The following is an 18,029-nucleotide window of genomic DNA, read 5'->3' on the forward strand; positions in this document are numbered from 1 at the left end:
GTTTTTTTTTAAATTGTCACTTCACCCTTTGTTTGATTGTTTGGTTTGATTTATAGACATGACCCAATGTATTACATGTTCAGATTGGGTTGCTTTTGCTATCCGGAAAGATTTCCCTGCCATAAGGAAAAACATGCATCATTAGATGAAAGTGAATCATTATGCCAGCTGTGATTACATTTTACAACGACATCGGAGGAACCGTAAGCGCCACAGGAAATTGTCCCAGAAAATGTCTCATTGTGCAGCAGAATAACAAGATGCTCTTCACAGACCTTTCAGCGCGGACATTAAAAATCCTTCTCAGGAACACATGTGTCTGTGTCTATAGCATAATATATATCTTATTTTTCTGTTTTTTAATACCTTTTATGTGATGATAGTTACAGTATATAATATTTTAAAAATTGTAAGACATTTATTGGTGCATTCAGATGAATACACTTGATTCAATGAAATAATGATATATTGAATCTTCAGCACTCCCCTGTAGGTAACGTGTAAACGATGAGGCCAGTCTTCCTTGGCACCATCTATTTAAGCCTATCTGGCACAGAACGAAAGACGTAAAACCTAATAATTGGAAGATTTCTTTGGAATCAACACACTTAACTGCAGTGTTTCAAAACGATCCGTATTTAGCAATATGCTAATATGGACCATGGTATCTTTTGGCCTAGCGCATGATTTAATATTTTTAATTCGATCAAAAATCTTTTTTCAAAAAGTTAAAAAAAAATTTTTTTTTGCAGTATGCATCTTTTGTATTATCACATACCATAGACTTAGGCTATATGTTGTATTGCCCACTTCGCTGGAATCTCTCTCTGAATTATGCGCTCTCTGTTTAGCTGCCTCCCAACGTGCGCATCAGAAACCAGCGAGACAGAATGTTCTCTGCATCTTCTGAGTTTTAATAAGGACTCTTGTCGGATGGAGATGGAAAAGGACTGAAGAGGTACACTATTTCAAACACAGAATAATTTGTATGATAGAGGAGAGCTAGAGAGAATAGTAAAAGAACGAGTTCTCATCAAGGTGTCTGCTCATACCTAATGGACCTTCATGTTGCCATGACAAAACGTGTACGTAAATAGCATGCAAACATTTTGTCTTGATCTCTATACTTTTTCTTATTGTTTGAGTTTTTTTGATGGACTTTTAATAGATGACTGGTGTACAGTAAATCTGTTTATTGCACTTTATCTTTTTTTTGGTTTTCTCATCTTTTCCGTATGTAATTCACAGACAAATCCTTTTCTCTAAAGCGCCTATTTTTGTGTGTGTATCTAGTCCCTCTGTTTTATAGATTTTGTGTCTCCTTTTCACATCTCTCTCCGTCGATGTCTTTTTTCGCAACATTTGATAGCTGGTAAAGCAATAATAATTTAGACAGAAAAAAAGAACACCCCAGCTAGATAACAACTGCTCAGGTCTTATTTATATAAATATATACACTCTGTGTAGGTGGTATTGCGGTGAGTGTGTGTGTGTTGTATTGAAGTATTATGGCACGTCGAAAATACAATACTGGTTGAATTTCCAAGCTCAGTTTGGGCTGCTGAACCATCAAAAGAAGGATTATGCTACTCAATAACATAAATGGCATATTTTCACAGTCTCGACACTTGCAACAGTTTCTTTGAAAATGTGAACCTCTGCAGATAATTGCACCGTAGAAAAAAGCAACATCTACAATGTGTACAAAGTGAATGTGTGTTAGGATGGTACCTTCTCTCTGACTACCTCGTTGTGTTTTACTTGGCTACCAACACCTTGTAGCCATGTGTAATTTTGTCACTGAGCTCCCTAAGAAGTAGTTATCTTTTGTCCTTCTGTCATTTCGGAGAAGCACATCATGTTTACTCGTTCTTTTTTCTTTTTTTTTTTGATTATCTCACAGCTCTCTTTACAGAGGTGCCGCATGACATCACAACAAAAAGCGGTGAGGATGTAGAGATGGCATGCTCCTTCCGTGGGGCGGGGTCTCCTTCCTACTCCCTGGAGATCCAGTGGTGGTACATCAAGGACCACAGAGGCCGGCAAGAGAAGCCTGCTTGGATCACTAATAATGTAAGATGCATGTAACAAACATTTTGTTTGACACATGCAGTCGGGGGAATACTTGTACCCCCGCTGGGTAAAATATTTTGGATTACAGAAGAATTTCTTCAGAAGAGTTTAGATAATGAATCATAATATATAATATGCACTTCATGATCTATTTATACAATTTTGTGGACGGTTCCCATGGAGGGGTACATATGCTCAGCAAATAAAACAAAAAAACAGTTGAAATTTAATTTCAGTGTAGGTGTTGATCACCCAGTGATCAAATCAAAGAAAAAACTGTAGTATTGTCTGTACATCATGATTAGTGTGTAAATAAACAAATTACGTGGAGAGCATAAGATACTTTCTTTGTGTTTTGTCCATGGTTGTCAATTTCAGTGTTTATCTTCCAGAGAGGAATTTCTTCTTTGATCATAATATGATTATCTCTCATATTAATGCTTTTATTTCACTCAGAAACAAAGTCCATCTTCTCAATTACTGTTTCAGTTTTTGCAATTCTATTCAGCACTCCTCAGACTCAACCTAAAGCTCACTTTGTGTCAGGCAGGGGGAAATGCAATGCTAGCCAAAGCAGAAACGCTGTGTCACGGGAAACCATGGGCTAATTGCTGATTAGCATTTGCCAGCACTGGGGGATCAGGTTGACTCTCCCATCTTGGGGGAACTCAGGCTCCTCCTTGTGCCACCAGACATTATAATTGGCACTGAGAATAAAAATCGTTTTTCAAACTTTGTCTGCATGCATAATTCATACCTATGCCCAAAAGAATACCTCTGTGGCTTTGCATATTCAGACACTCCTGCTCAAAGGCTTACGTGCTTGGGCTTGTAGAGTGTGTACAGACACATTTAAACATGCACACTAGAGCATGCGTATCTACACACGCACATACATAAGACTCATCCGCCACCGACAAAGTGAGAGCTACAAGAGAGTCTTTTGAAGAAAAAATCAAACATTGTTGTCCACTGCCATGTTTAGCTTTTAGAAATGTGCATCTGTTACTAATGTATCATCAATACTTCTGCACAGGTTGCACCCCTGGAGGAAAATTCCAAAGACGCCTCCAAAATTAGTGTGAGTTGCTTCAACTGTCAACCTGCAAAGACAATGTCAAAGAAAGCTAGCAGGTTTATTTATCCATCCAAGCCTTTGCTAGCTAATTCATTTAACCGAATCCTAAGTTTTGAATTGTATGAATTCAAAATTCCTCCTACACTGCATACTATAATTATTTGTATGCATTAACCGATAATTATGCAACATCCCGTCTTGCGCGTATTCATATTTCCAGTATTTGCAAGTGTTGAGCTTCATATAACACATTTTTTCACTTAATGTTACACTGTTATGTAAATATGAGGAGTTTACACGAAATAAATAATCTGTAATTGTGACGTCATAATGAAGTTATACGGTTATTCAACTGTAGTGAGACGGCACAGAAGGCCCAGGTAGAAAATGCTGCTGGGCCATTCTTCAAATAAGAATACGTCATCTTTTGTCGCCATCAGGTGGTAAAAGTAGCCGGCAGCAACATCTCCCACAAGCTCCGTCTCTCCAGCGTCAAGCCGTCAGACGCGGGCACGTACGAGTGTCGCGTCATTGACTTCAGCGTCACGGTGGCGCAGCAACACCGAGTCCGCGCGTACCTTCGGGTGGAGCCAGAGGGGAGGAGTCAGGGACGTGAGGACTTGAAGCTGCAGGAGGCAGGACAGCGTTCACGGGGGAACCATCCCCACACCCGTCACCAGACGCAGGGCGAGGAACTGAAGAGGCGATCAGCCAGTAGCGCCCCGGTTTGTAATGAGAGCTGCGTGCTGTAGAGCGGCCGGTCTGTCTGCGTGTCCATGATGCCTCAGAGAGGAGGCGTCGGACATAACTGTGCGCTTTGTGTCTCACTAGTAAATCTATATGTGTATCTAATATTGTTTTTTGGATGCCAGTGCCACTGAGAGGCACAATATTTGATTTTCTTCTTGTTGCTTTTTTGTTGTTGTCCTTGTACATTATAGCTTTAGCTAATTTGCATATGAAGTCCATTTTGAGTTGGGTTATAGTTAGGCAGCAATCGGATACCTTTGTGTTGGTGTTTTTTTTTTTTGTCAGAGCATTTTTCAATGACCCAAACTTATTCTCAGTTAAAAAAACAGACAGACTTATTAGAGATGGAGAAACACAATAAACCATTTTCTGCAATGAACTCCTTTTATTGTTTTACCAAATTTGCAAAAAGCGGCAGTTTGTTTTATTTTAAAACATTTTAAAATTGCATTTCAATAATGTCATTTATTTAAACATAACAGCATACTGTAGTGTTATCGTTCTTTTGACTGTGTTGTATTGCTGTTTGGTATCTGATCTGTCCAATACATCCCTTTGAAACGACTGGTCTTTTTTATATTGTGGTATGCAGTATTGTATTACATTATAAACAAGTTTTTGTAGATTCTTATGTGTTCTATATCTGTTTGAGCTGAGATGTAAACACTGTATAGTTTGACCTAATACATATATATATATATATATATATATATATATATATATATATATATATATATATATATATAATTACTTTTTCTGCCTCCCTTTCAAAAAAATGCTACAGGCCTGTGAAATGATCAGATATTCACTGTTTATCATTGATTTATCAAGATGATTTTAGAAGTTAAATGGCAGCTTGTTGCAGCCAGCTACTGCACAACAAAAACACTGCCTTCTACAGCAGCTCTCACGCCTCATTTTAATACTTGTAACTGCTGTTTCTGGCCAGAAGGGAGCATCACTTCCTGTAACATTAGGAAAATAAATCCTCCTCATGCATACAGACCCACCTGTATTTGTAGAACTACAGCAATACAAATTATACAGAGTAGCACTGCAGCTTGCAGTGAACATGACACGTCACCTAAAGACATCCACGATCTTATTAAATGATTTATACCCAAGTAAGAGGAGAGAAGTAAACAGTTTGAATTGAACAGTATGTTGGCCACATCGTTGATAGTTATTTGGCTGAAGCGATCAATGATATATTCATGATCGAAACTACTTCACAACGCTACGCCTGATGCCTAATCAACTTTATTGTGAGACCTAAAATGCCAACCATTACTTTAGATCACAGTACATATTCCTTTTAAAGTTTTGCATACACAGATTAGTGAGTAAAAAGCGTCCACATAACACAAAAAAATATATATAAAGCGATCATGATAATACATTGAGATGCAGTGTTTCAATAAAAAAGCATTTTATGTATTGAGTTAGCTAAACTGTTAATTCAGACTTCAGAGTAAAAATAATGTCATCTGTTTGACTGCGTAGGTTAGAGGCTTTATTTCCCAATAATGACATTTCTGTAGCCTTTGACGTGACACAACTTGTTGCTGTCGAAGTCGACCACCAGCTTTCTCAGTCCAGAGTGGGTGGGTGTGAAGTAAATTTTCACCGTGGCATCTTCCCCAGGTGCCACTGAGGAGCCCAGCCTGTAAGGTAAATATTTGGATATAAAGTTTATGAAACACATTTATTACATTCCTCTGATTGCATAAATATTTAGATAATCTATTACCACTGGCCGAGAACTCCTGACAGTTTTTCCTAATTATGGAGTCATGTGAATGTAGCGTGTTTAAACTCATCAGAGGACAAAAGTTAAAAAAAACAAAAGTTTTTACGCACTAAGCATTAGCCCAACAACAGCAGTGACCATGAAAATATATTGTGTGGACACACCATGCTTTTTCCTACTTTGATCAATGAAGGAGATTCATTTAAATCATAAAGCTATTATTGATGAGCAATAACTAGCCATCTCTCTGGCTGCCCCTCTTCTGGCAACAGGTGCAAATCCAGCCAAACATCTGGATGCTGCATCAAGACTATTGCAACAAATCTTGAAACCCATTAAGACCAGAGGGCATAGGTTCTCATTGGGAAGAGGGCAGAACGAGCTTGTTCGGTGAGCTAACTTGCTCTACGTCACTTACTTTTATTTTGTACCGTTTCTTTGTCTTGGATAATTTGTTTCAAATTACTAATAAGGTTGTTTTATGATTCATGGCTTGGGAGTTGGTGATCTGTGCAGGTGGATAATGATCATCTCTAGTACTTATACAACCTCTCAGAGATGACCTGTCCTGCAGTGAGGTTGGCCCCCTCGATGCTGAAGCAGCAGTTCTCCAGCGTCTCTGGCAGAGGGTTTCGGAGGGTGATCTCTGCAGCCAGCTCTCGATTCTCCTTCGGTTCCCCCAGGATCTGTAGACAACCGTCACATTCAAGTGTTCGTTTATGAAAGCAGCTCATTAAGTATGTCCCACTCTGTCTTGGATCAGGCTTTGTTCATGTGTTTGTGGGAAAAGGTGTCAGTGTTCAAATACTGTAATCCTGTACAAACGTAACCTTCGAGTGGCCTATACTTGGATAAAGGGCAGACTTGGCAGTTATTACGGTTCAGTGATTAAGTGTCCTTTTCCATACATTTCAAGGGCTTGTTTCGACTTTGAAAATGGACATTACATATGTACATGTTTTGTCATCATTACTACTTTGCACTTCATAGTACTCACTCTGACTTTGATTTCAGGATTGTCCAGGACAATGTTTCTCACTGCTAGCGTTGCATCTCTAGTGGAGTAGTCCATCAACAGGGCTGCCAGACGGATCAAGTTGTCTTCGTTGAGTAGGCCACCATACTTTGAGTAGTTCAACCGTAGTGGAACTCGCCTCTCTAGAAGGAAACGTACAACATATTAAATACAATTCACAGTGGCAGGTTGGGGGAAGGTTAACACCAGTGTTCAGTGTTGGCTCACCTGCTCCTGGTGAGAGTTCGACATTGAGCAAATCTTTAAAACCACAATTCTCTCCCAGAATGCCGTTGTAGGATACAGCGCAGGATCCAAACACCAGGCGGCACTTCTTATTGCTTTGAGTGTTATTTGTTACCACAGCAAATACATCAAAGTCACAGCCCTTCCTCATGTCTGGTGTCACCTTGATAGTGAGGTGCAGGCCTTCATTTTCCTGCTGATGGAGCAGCTTGTTTTGGTGGTTAGCCTTCTTGAAAGCCTCCCGCTCTTCATCAGAGCCTGTAAATATACGAGCAACAAAATCACACAGTCACAAGAATGTATCGTCTCCTTATTTTAAATTCTGAATTTGCTGTATAAGGAATGGAGCTTAAAACTGACCTCCTTAAAGGAGTAACACAAATACTGAAAAGGAATGTAAGTATTTACACAGCAAGGTCACTTGCTGTGTAAATGCCTGCTGGTAGAGGAGGTGGTAGAGGAGGAGGTTTGTATATAATGTCAGCAATAATGTATACTATTTTATTGATTGGACTAGCTTTTGTGATGTTAACTTGGGTTTATTTAACGATGTGCAGTTCCTCCAGCAGTGCTCCCTACCTTCAGGGTACTTGTACAGATGAGTGATGTCCTCTCTGGCGTCACTGCCAACACTCTTCGTGCTGATCTTCTGGCCCACCACTGTAGTGTTGGTAACTTTTGACGTGCTTCCATCTTTTCGCTTCATGATGGTGGTGACGTCAGCGTTGACCTCAGCAAAGACAAATGGGGCGTCATACTTGAACGTAAGCTCGCCTTCTTTGATGGCCCTGACCGGGATAGGGCCGCAGCAGTACGTTCCTAAAGGCACAAGGAAAATGTCAAAAAATCAAAGAACGACCTCTTTGAGGATATGCCATGATCAAAAAAAGCCCTGTGGGTTCATTGATGCAGCGTGTTCCTTACCTTCGCTTTTCTCCTGAGGTGTAGGGTCACTAGCCTGCCAGCCATTAAACCCCGGTTTGAAGTCGGGCCTGGTCATCCAGCTCTCCACCCAGCAGTGAAAGTTCCTACAGACAATACACACCATAAGCTGGATTCATGCAAACATTTGCATTATAACCTGTGTGGAAAAACAACATTTTAATTTAAATAGTGTTTCATTTAAATTAAAATGCGGCCATATTGCCATATTTAAAGAAGGGCAAGATAATAGTTTTAATTGCCTTACTCTCACTTTCAAATAGTTCACAGCAGTCCTGACAATCTCTTTGTCACGTCTCTCCCGGTATTACATCTTAATACAACATATTTCTCTTTTTGTATTAAGTTGTTAAAACATGTAAAGTACATTGATGCAACACCATGTCTCCTACTGTTATATTAGCCGCGCTACATGAAAAGTATTCCTACCAGAGCATTTCTTTGGCCTGAATGAGATCTCCATTTTCATTAATGACGCGTTCAATCACCAGGTCGCTGTTGCTGTCGTGGGCCGACAGGTAGTTGGTGACGACTCGACAGGGGATGCCGAGAGCTCTGGAAACTAACGGTAAAAAAACAGCTTACATGAGCTTTGCAATATAAAGCGGACGAGCAAAGTGAATATCATAACTAAGCATTGACTTATATGGTGTTGTGTCTATTTGAGACAAATCAAATGTGTTTTCCAGAGATAGGCCACCAAGCTGCACTGCTTCCTATCTTACTCGAACAGGCCACTGCAGCAAACACCCAGCACTGTCCGTAGCGAACAGGCTGACAGGCTTGCGTGTCCCAATTGCGCAGAATCTCCACACTGCCCCTCCAGAACATGGGGCTGACACCTCCTTCATAACTATCTGCCCATTTTCCCAGCAACACCCCTCGGTCATCATTACAATTCACCTAACAGGCAAAGAACAGAAGGGTGAAAAACATGTATTTTTCAAACGAAATGGGTTATAATATTTTTAGTTCAAGATTTAAGATTATAACATCAATATTGCACACACATAAACCTAGATATTAAAAGGGAATACAACTTGCCATGGCACTGAGCACTCTGGAAACATAAATAGGATTTCTCCTCCCTGAACAGTCCTTCCCAGGATTTTTCAGACATTTAGGATTCATGTCCAAAATCCTCAGACAGATGTCAAGGATTCCACTTTCAAACTGTACACAAAATACTGATGATTATCTGTTTGTCAGAGGTGGAACATATTTAAAAGAAAGATTCATGGTCAGGCATGTTCTCTTCTAGAGAAAAAAACAGGCAAACACATAGCGAATTAGATGTGTAACTGTCAAGATCAAAAACTGCACGCCTCAAGTATTGCACTGCTAATGGCAAACTGATCAAGAAGAACAGGCTCGAAATGATAACACTCCTCAGACTTTATCAGACCGAGAGACTTTCCACAATCGGATTTGAAGATCTCAGATTGTTTCAAACGTCAGAAAAGTGTGCGCACTTATAGTATGTACCTTCATCATCATGAAGAACGTTTCTCTTATCAGAATGACAATGTTTCATACTTAGTGTGAGATGAAGTGAGGTTGACAGCGTCAGTGTTGGTGTTGGTACCTGGCCAAAGTTCCAGGGAGTTGGTATGGGATGTTTGGCACTGCCTCTATAGATGATTCCATCCTGAGATAAGACATACTCATCCAGACTCTGTTTATCTTCCATAAAAACGGAATCGCCTGTTGCCAAGAAACAGTGGAATACAATAACACTGATAGATGCAACATGTCTTGTAAAGTGAAAAATAAACATATTTATTGTGTTCATATCCTACGGTTAATGGAAGTTTTTTTTCATAAAATTTTGAACACCCAATTAACTAAAAGGAATAATTTAGCACTTTTGAAAATAAACTTATTATTAATTATAATTATTATTATAGTATTGCTGTCTTATCTGTCCATTGAATATTAAGCCACATCCAGAACCTGGTAACCCTATAGTGATTATTGGAGACTGTAAGCATAAACAGACCTCTAACGCTGATTTGTTTAAAAACAACCCAACAACACCTGTACTGTAAGTTCACTATTTACTGGTTGCCTGGCAAGCTCATGACGACAGGAAGTGGCTACTCCCAGCAAAGAAATAGTCTGAACAATGACTCCCAGTTATACATTTGGTGTCTGCCTGAGTTAAACAAATAAAACACAACATGTTTTTCATGAGGTCTAGAGGCACTAGTCAGATGATTTTATTACTCTCCAGCATACCCAGGCTTGCTGTTTCCATTATTGGTGCTAAGCTTAACTAACTGGCTCTGGCAATGGTACCTTTTATAGATGGACATAACAATAATAAATGATCATATCTGCATATATTATAAACCATTGGTTAAAAAAAAGGTTATTATTATATTGAACAGCCACCCCTCCCGTATACGAACTAATCCCTGCACCGTGGCTGCTGTCTAGTTGCTGACTCGAAAGCCCTCTATGGCATGAAACATGATCATGATCATGAAAACACTCTGTAGACAGTTATCCCTACATGACTTGATTTATGTTCTGTTTGCCCACCTGTGCACCAAGGGTTAAAGAGAAGGATAAACTCGATCTGCCCCGATCGCCCCAGGGTCAGGGTGTATCGGCCTATGGGTGCGTCAGGGGCCGAGCAGATGGACAGGGCCACCATGTCCCCGGGGGGACTGGTGACAGCGGCGCTCCAGCAGGAAGTATCAATGTTGGCAGACAGACCAAAGGAGGCCCTTGTGCCATACTGCTCCAAGGGTTGAGGACCTACGTGTAAAAGAGAATATGGTAAAAGCCTGAGATCAAAAAGATTTGTGTCTAAAAAGATCTGTACCCTGTGTGCATTTTCATTGTTCAGTTCAAAAATATGTGGAATATCCGCTCATGCGTTGGCAGCATAACTTTGTAATGGCATTTAACTGTGAACATAGTTGTTTGGGACTCAAGTCTTTATGTGTGACCTCAGTTCTGAATTGAATTCCGGTAAATTACGTAAACCTAAAATCATCTTTGTTCCCTTAAGTCCAAACATTCAATTCCTTCACATATTCCACCTTGTATGGCCAACTGAACCAGAGAAAGGCCGCTTCCTTTCCATATTTGACATTCAAAGGCTAATATTATCTATGATTACACACATGCATTTTTGTTGGCAAGAAGAACTTCCTGTTTTGGATTAAATGGCAAGTAACAGCAGTCTTATCCAAACATGGAAAAGAAATGTTTTTCAGTGTTTTTTTAGGGTTGACAGCATCAGTACACTGTCTGGGGGTCCCAACTATAATAGTTAAGTTCACAAAGACTTGCAGAACAAAGGGGCAGGAGGGGAAGTTAGGTTAATGGTTAGGTTAATGGAATAGAAAAAAACGAAACATCTTCCAGATGCTGAAAATGTTCTCCTGCTATAAGCCAGTGTCAGAGTCACTGAAAACCAAGCACGGAAAATAACTTCCTTTTCCTTTCAACCAACATTACCGCCCTCTCCCCGTCTCACATTTGAAATCACAATAGTTTGCAAAAAAAAAATCTGACGAAACAGAGTGGCTTCAAAACTTTAACATCCAAAAGAACTCATAATTAATTACACACATTACAGTATATGATTGCTTATGGGAAAGTTGCAATTAAAAAAATATATGACTCTACCTGTCTCGACTATGCAGTCAAGAGAGCTGACTCCTGGTTGGTAGTTTCCGGAGTAAAGGTACAGGCTGATTGTGAACGGTTGGCCTCTCCTCACAATCAGACGATCCGCACCGTTGAGGTCAGTGGAATGGTCCATGTTGTTGAACTCACACTCCAGGTTCCAGCGATCAATGTCCAGAGCTTAAAAGAAGAGTTAAAAGGTGACACAGCCCTCGTAAAGCGGTGTTTATAACACAGTTATGAAACGAACAACAAAGCTATAGGATAATCATTAGTATTTTGTACTTACTATCCTTGTAACAGCACAGAACAACATTTAGACTTTTGGTCAATGCACAACAGACTTCTATTTTGTTCAAGAATTTGTGTAGTATTCTACAACAAATTAATAAAATCCTATATGGCATTTCAAAGGTGTCTCTTTATATTGAATACATCTATTTTTAACACCATCTCTTAAAATTAAATAGGAGGATAATGTACAGTATGGAGCACTTTAAATGCCAATAAAATCTTGATGAAGTGATAAAACATATCTCTCTGTATAGGAGGAGGAGTATTTAAAAGAATACCCTCTGACGAACAATTACAATGAACTATGTAATGACAGACTTGGGGTGAATCAACCAGAAGATTGTAGCTTGAGGCTAGATCTCTTTATGTGGCCATGTATGTGTTTTTATATTTTATTATTATCTTTCATCGGATGTTCATGATCATTTTATTTTCATGAGTTATTTAACAATTCTAAAGGTTTACAATTACATCTTCAAAGTCACTTCAAATTTGGTGGAAACAGCCGGACTCTTGCATTCATTGATGTTAACGTACTGGGGCTTTCTGCATGGATTTAACAAGAAGTAAACACAGACCGAAAGTCACTCCCTGTCAAGTGTGCAAACACACTGCCACTCCTTCGCTCCACGGCGCCTTCTGACAAAAATTGTCACCATTTTCGTCATGGTCCTCCTGCTCTATGCAGGACATGTGAGGAGGTTTACTTGTCCCTGTATATTAGTCCTTGGTGTTAAAAAAAAGCCCTGGAGACAGGTTGTAGTGTCAAGGCTAGACTTGACTTGGGTAAACAAAGATTAAATTGGAAAGACTTCCTGCTGTTTAACATCGGAAAGTCCGTCATTCCTCCGTATTTATCATGGCTGTTTTACTGCTCTCCACCTTGGTGCAGGTCATAAATTGAGATGTTTTGGTTTAACTAATTGGGGCAAATGCTTTAAATCTGGCAGCGCTCTGTATAGTCGGACAGCTGCAGATTGCAGTCAGTGGATCCTGAGGGCTTTGCGGGCTAGCCCGTACACATTCTCAAGATGTTTAGATTATATTTGATCTGCAAATAATCAAAATGTGAGCATTTCATTTGAGCACAGTTGAACAGATTGAGGAACCATCTGGTGAAAGAAATACTCTCTCACTTGGGCCAAAGAAATCTGTCTAAATGTTTTCCTTTTGATCAGAGGAGAGAGTTGTACTGTTTGCTTGCACCTCGTGGCAAGAAGGTCCAATAAAACAGGTACTCAGCTTACAGAATGTGAAATCTGTTACAAAGATTAATGACACATGAAAGTCCAAGACCCCAAACGCTCAGAAACAACAGACTAAAGGGGAAATGTTTTTGTGGCTTTATAATTCATATAAAAGAAAAGGACTTTGGATTTGTTCCAAACCCCCAGTAAAACAGCATGTGTTGTTCTAGATGAAGCAGTTATTGTAGCCGATGGTGTACATGCAAAGCCAAACTCAATGCATTTATTGCAGTTTATTCTGTTGGTTTACATAACTTGAAGCACCACAACACATATATGAAATGCATTACTAGCTAAACTTTAAATGCTGTACACGCCCACGCGTCAGTCACAGTCTACCAACTAGGACTCACACACAGAAGGACTGTCTCAGTAAGCAGCACTGAGGACATTAAAACAAGCTAGTGTCAAATAGTCACTGGTACAGTAAACACTATTTGAATCCTGGAAAAATAAGTATGCTCCCATGAGAATGAATGGATTTTTCAGTCTCTCGGGTAACACCCATGCACACTTCAGAGCTCCATCACAGACACTTTCACTTTGAACTAAAAGCTTTGTAAATATATTTCAACTAAATGCTTTATTAATACATTTCAGCTAAATACTTTGTAAAATTCCAACACAAAAATAGGTCACACAGATTTATCGCTGGTGTTCATTCAACAAGTAACTGTGGATGTGGTATTTACATGTGGTATTTGTGTGTAGCATGTATATGCTCAAATAGACATCTTTCTCGCATTCCTGCAGTGTAGATAATATGGATAATATGGATAATAAGAATAAGAATAGATAATTACCACGGGCAAAAACATTTATTTTATGATTTCACACTCTATTCCAGTTCTTTGGTTCTTTGGAAGTTTTGTATTACCATTCTGGCATGGAATGTCCAACAGCACTCGACATGTTACACATTTTGCCTGGACACGCACACGCGTCAAAGATTACTCACCGTCAAAGGTTGTAAAAAACCTTTGAAGGTGATCTGGAGGCTTCCCTATTTTGTTATGAGTTGGGAGTGTCATTGTTTTAAGGGTAAACTATTTGTAGGGTGGTGTGTGTGCCTCTAAAGAAAAGAACAGTTGACTAGCGGCGACTAGTATGGAATGTTGTTTAGTCAAAATTAAATAAATACGTAAATACATGAAATATGCATTTGAAATACATCATGAAATAAATAAATGAGGCAATAAATACATAAATATTAAATACGTTTAATTATTTCATGGTACTTTTATTTCATAATGCCACTTTTCATACCATGGTACTTTTATTTCATAATGCCACTTTTCATTTCCAGAGTCTTTTATTTCATAATGCCGTTTTTCATTTCCAGAGACTTATTTCATAATGCCGTTTTACATTTCACGTTCTTATATGCAAATCAGGGGGCGTGGCTACATCTAACATTCAGAACAGACAACAGAGCCGTGTGCAAAAGAAGGCTACCATGAAATAATTAAATGTATTTATTATATATGTATTTATTGCCTCATTTATTTATTTCATGATGTATTTCAAATGCATGTTTCATGTATTTACGTATTTATTCATTTATTTAATTTTGACTAAAACGGCATAGAGCTGCTTAGAGCATCTATTATAAGTGTCCCATCGGGCGACATCCATCAACCACACAACCATGAGGGGTAAACATTTTTGACATGCTTATAGATCTCTGATCAATGTTTGCTAAACAGAATTGCTCCTGCAGCTTTGAAAGCAGCTCACACAGGGTGATGATGCGTGCAGGCATGTGATAACTCGTCACCTTTGTTATTCTCGGACATCATGTCTGCAGCATGCTTACAGACAATGCTTTGTGAAAGTTTCACCTTCCCTGTCATCAACTTTTTGGTACTATTCAAAACTGAGCAATATATGAGTAAGACTTTAACGTGCATTAAAACAAACTATTTCCATGAAAGGAAATAGTGGGAGGAGAACTTCCAAGCAAAAGTCCTTGGGGGACTGACTTGTTGAATACATGGATCACGTGTATGTTTAACCATCTAATAATAAACTACCACCCAAGTTATTTTTAAATTGCAAATACCTTTGGCAAATGTGACCCGGTTTGAAAGATAAACGTGTGGTGCAGCTTACCTTGAGCCATGACTGCTGCTGTGTTCTGCGTGGACGGTGAATCGTCGACTCGGAGGGAAATAATGTGTGCAGCTTCTCGTAGTTATCTCGGTCTTATTTGTAGGTCTGGCGGGGGGCGTGACGCGACCCTCCGCTGCACAGAACGCACCCCTTTCGCGCGTGTACGCACACGTACGCGAGCGCGTTGCAGCGAGCATCGTCCAGCTGAATCATTGCAGGCGCACACTTTGCGTCAGACCGATGACTTATTGCCAATTGCGTGGTTACCAAAGAAGATCGTTGTCTAAAGTTTTTGACCTCGGTCGTAGCCAGGAGAATAGTGGAGAGGCACTGAGAGCCTTCCGTATGTTGTTAATGAGGAGATCACCATCGCCAGCCTTCATGATGGGTTTGCCGTAAATGCTCTTTTCTAACTTTATTGAGAATTTGGCACAACACAGCGACTTAAGTAAAGTGATGGCTTTAGAAATGAACACACGGGGATTCTGTATTCTCATAAAGTCTGAAACGGGTCATTTGGAGTCATGTTTTGACATTGCCACAAGTCGAATACAAGTGTGTGGAAAAGTTGAGCTCAGACTTACGACAGAGCCGCTGTGATGCCATCAGAGCTTAATGGGGTGCAAACCGAGATTAAAGAAAAGGTCCCTGAAGCCTTTTTTACTCACTGTTACGCATACAAATTGAACCTGGTTCTCACGCATTCAGCAAATACTGAGTAGAACTTTCTAGAAACGCACCCATTTACTGGATGAGGCTGGTCTATAGAGGACAATGGGGCGTGGCCCCACCATGAGCTCTCGAAAAAAAAGTTTTATTCCTTTTTGTTGTTTAATATATTAAAATACATTTAACAAATAGTCAATTTGTGTTATTTTGCTTTTGAAACGTGGATTATATACCCGGTAATATTTGTAAATCAAGATATAGGCGCAAAATGTATGCTTTTCCTGCACATCCTCTCCGCTCGCGCACTGTCCCAAGGCGGCCGGTCTAAGAAGCAGTTAGACAATCACTGATCAATTTAATGAGCGACATTATAATTTCAGCAAAATACATTTTGGATTTTGGACAGCCTAATGTCATTGACTAATTGACACTAGTCAATGTGCAAGCAGCCAGTTGAATGGTTACTCTGTGGAAGCCATATATTGGTGAATCTGACTTTGAAAGAGTCAGTGCGGTCCCAGCCACGAACCTCACCGCACATCAGGTAAACATCCACATCCTTAATTTAAGGATAGCATTGGTCTCACTGGAGGGCCATCAGCTGGCCACTAAGTAAAACAATGGGAATTCAGTAATGGACAGATGTGAAACTAAGGCTGACCTCTGGCAAACCCACAGAGGGGAAATGACTAAATACCTTTGTAATGGCAGGCGTGGCTAACTCGGAAACACTGTGGGCCTTATCACCATGGTTTGACTTTCAGACTGGGGGGCTCCTTAAAACTTATAATTTAAGAATCTTCCCTAAAAATGGTTGAAGGGATTTCTGACTCATTCCATTTAACAGATATTATGTACTTTAAGGTAGCTTATTTTGAGAGCTCGCTAATGTCTGTGATACAGTAAAAAGTGGCTTTGTGGCTATAATGTCTACATTTGTCCATTGCAATTTTCAAAAGTCACTATTTGGATTTCCTACATTTTATGTAGACAATTTGTGTTTCTTTATTACATGTAAAATTGACATTTGGCTCAGTTGATTTCATTTAATTAAGGAATGCTATTCCAGCCTGCATTGATATTACACACTGAACTAAATCAATCACTAACTCATCTGATAATGGGTTAATAATCGAAGTGTATATAGCCAATATTTTACTTAGAAAAATGCTACTTGTAACTTCAGGTTTCATTTATTTAGTTACTTAGATGTGGTGCAAATGATACAACAGTGGTACGTTGGTATGAGATGGTGTGGAGAAAAAGGAGTGCGAAGGTCCCATGTCGAGCCCTGAAAGAATTAGAAAGAAATAACAGGGAAATGCTTGGTTTTTGCTTGTTCACAACCTTGCATAAGAGTATGTGCAGCATTTGTACGTTACTCTGTCATTTGTTTAACAGCTTTGCTACTTATGGTAAATGTACTGTACTTGTACAGCGCTTTTCTAGTCTTCCAACCACTCAAAGCGCTTTAATACTACATGACATCATTCACCCATTCACACACTGATGACAGGAGAACCATACACAGTGACACCTGCCCATCAGTAACTAACATTCACCCACTGTATTCACAGCTGCAGGAGCAATGTTGGGATAAGTGTCTTGCCCAAGGACATGGGGGTTAGCAGAGCTTGGGATCGAACCCACAACCCTCTGATTGGAGGACGACCATGCTCCACAGTCACCCACAGACACCCATGAATGTCATTGTCGGAATTAATTTCGAACATCATCTCCGGAGTTAGACATTTGGGTTCAGGGCCATTGTCCAGTCATGACAATAGTAGTCTCTGGCTTCAGGTTATTCTGGCTCTTGTGCATAGAATATCATCAGGTCCCACTACTATAACAAAAAGTACTAGTATTTATGCTGCTATTAATACTACGACTAGCACTAATTTTACTGAATATAACTAATGGTATGATGTCTGTATTTTCAGCATTTTTTTGATTTTCAGCTACTCTCATTTCTGCATTTTTAGCAATTCTTTGATATTCATTTCAGCTTTTCTCACTTTTGTATTTTAAGCTATTTTTTCAAATTCATCTCAGCTTTTAGCTTTCAGCATTCCAACGCATTTTCTGCAGGAAATGCATTTTCTAGTCTAATAAAGGCTTTATTTTAGATGCATTGGAGGAACTTTGAGTGACCTCCAAATATGAGGAGTGAGAAGAGGAACCACTAAGGGTGACGTACAGTCAGGCCCG

At 39.5% G+C, this 18,029-nt stretch overlaps 2 protein-coding genes across 2 annotated transcripts in view; one reads left to right on the forward strand and one right to left on the reverse strand.

The window, feature by feature from the left end:
• The window catches only part of vstm2lb (V-set and transmembrane domain containing 2 like b), an 18,019-nt gene extending 13,412 nt beyond the window's left edge, over window positions 1-4,607 (forward strand). Inside the window, exons 2-4 of the mRNA XM_040203956.2 lie at window positions 1,904-2,073; window positions 3,110-3,154; window positions 3,592-4,607. Coding sequence (XP_040059890.2) covers window positions 1,904-2,073; window positions 3,110-3,154; window positions 3,592-3,903 — 527 coding nt within the window. The 3' untranslated portion in view covers window positions 3,904-4,607. The remainder of the gene's footprint in view (window positions 1-1,903; window positions 2,074-3,109; window positions 3,155-3,591) is intronic.
• Window positions 4,267-15,300, reverse strand: tgm2b (transglutaminase 2b). Its single transcript, XM_040203955.2, has 13 exons — window positions 15,150-15,300; window positions 11,497-11,676; window positions 10,399-10,617; window positions 9,440-9,558; window positions 8,899-9,027; window positions 8,580-8,757; window positions 8,284-8,416; window positions 7,837-7,940; window positions 7,492-7,731; window positions 6,895-7,170; window positions 6,649-6,809; window positions 6,201-6,337; window positions 4,267-5,565 (listed from the first exon to the last, which is right to left on the reverse strand). The coding sequence occupies exons 1-13, from the start codon at window positions 15,157-15,159 to the stop codon at window positions 5,415-5,417; spliced, it is 2,037 nt and encodes a 678-aa protein (XP_040059889.2). The 5' UTR covers window positions 15,160-15,300; the 3' UTR covers window positions 4,267-5,414.
• Window positions 15,301-18,029: the final 2,729 nt, after the last annotated feature.

Source organism: Gasterosteus aculeatus, chromosome 17 (assembly GCF_964276395.1).
Source record: "Gasterosteus aculeatus chromosome 17, fGasAcu3.hap1.1, whole genome shotgun sequence".
Taxonomy (NCBI): domain Eukaryota; kingdom Metazoa; phylum Chordata; class Actinopteri; order Perciformes; family Gasterosteidae; genus Gasterosteus; species Gasterosteus aculeatus.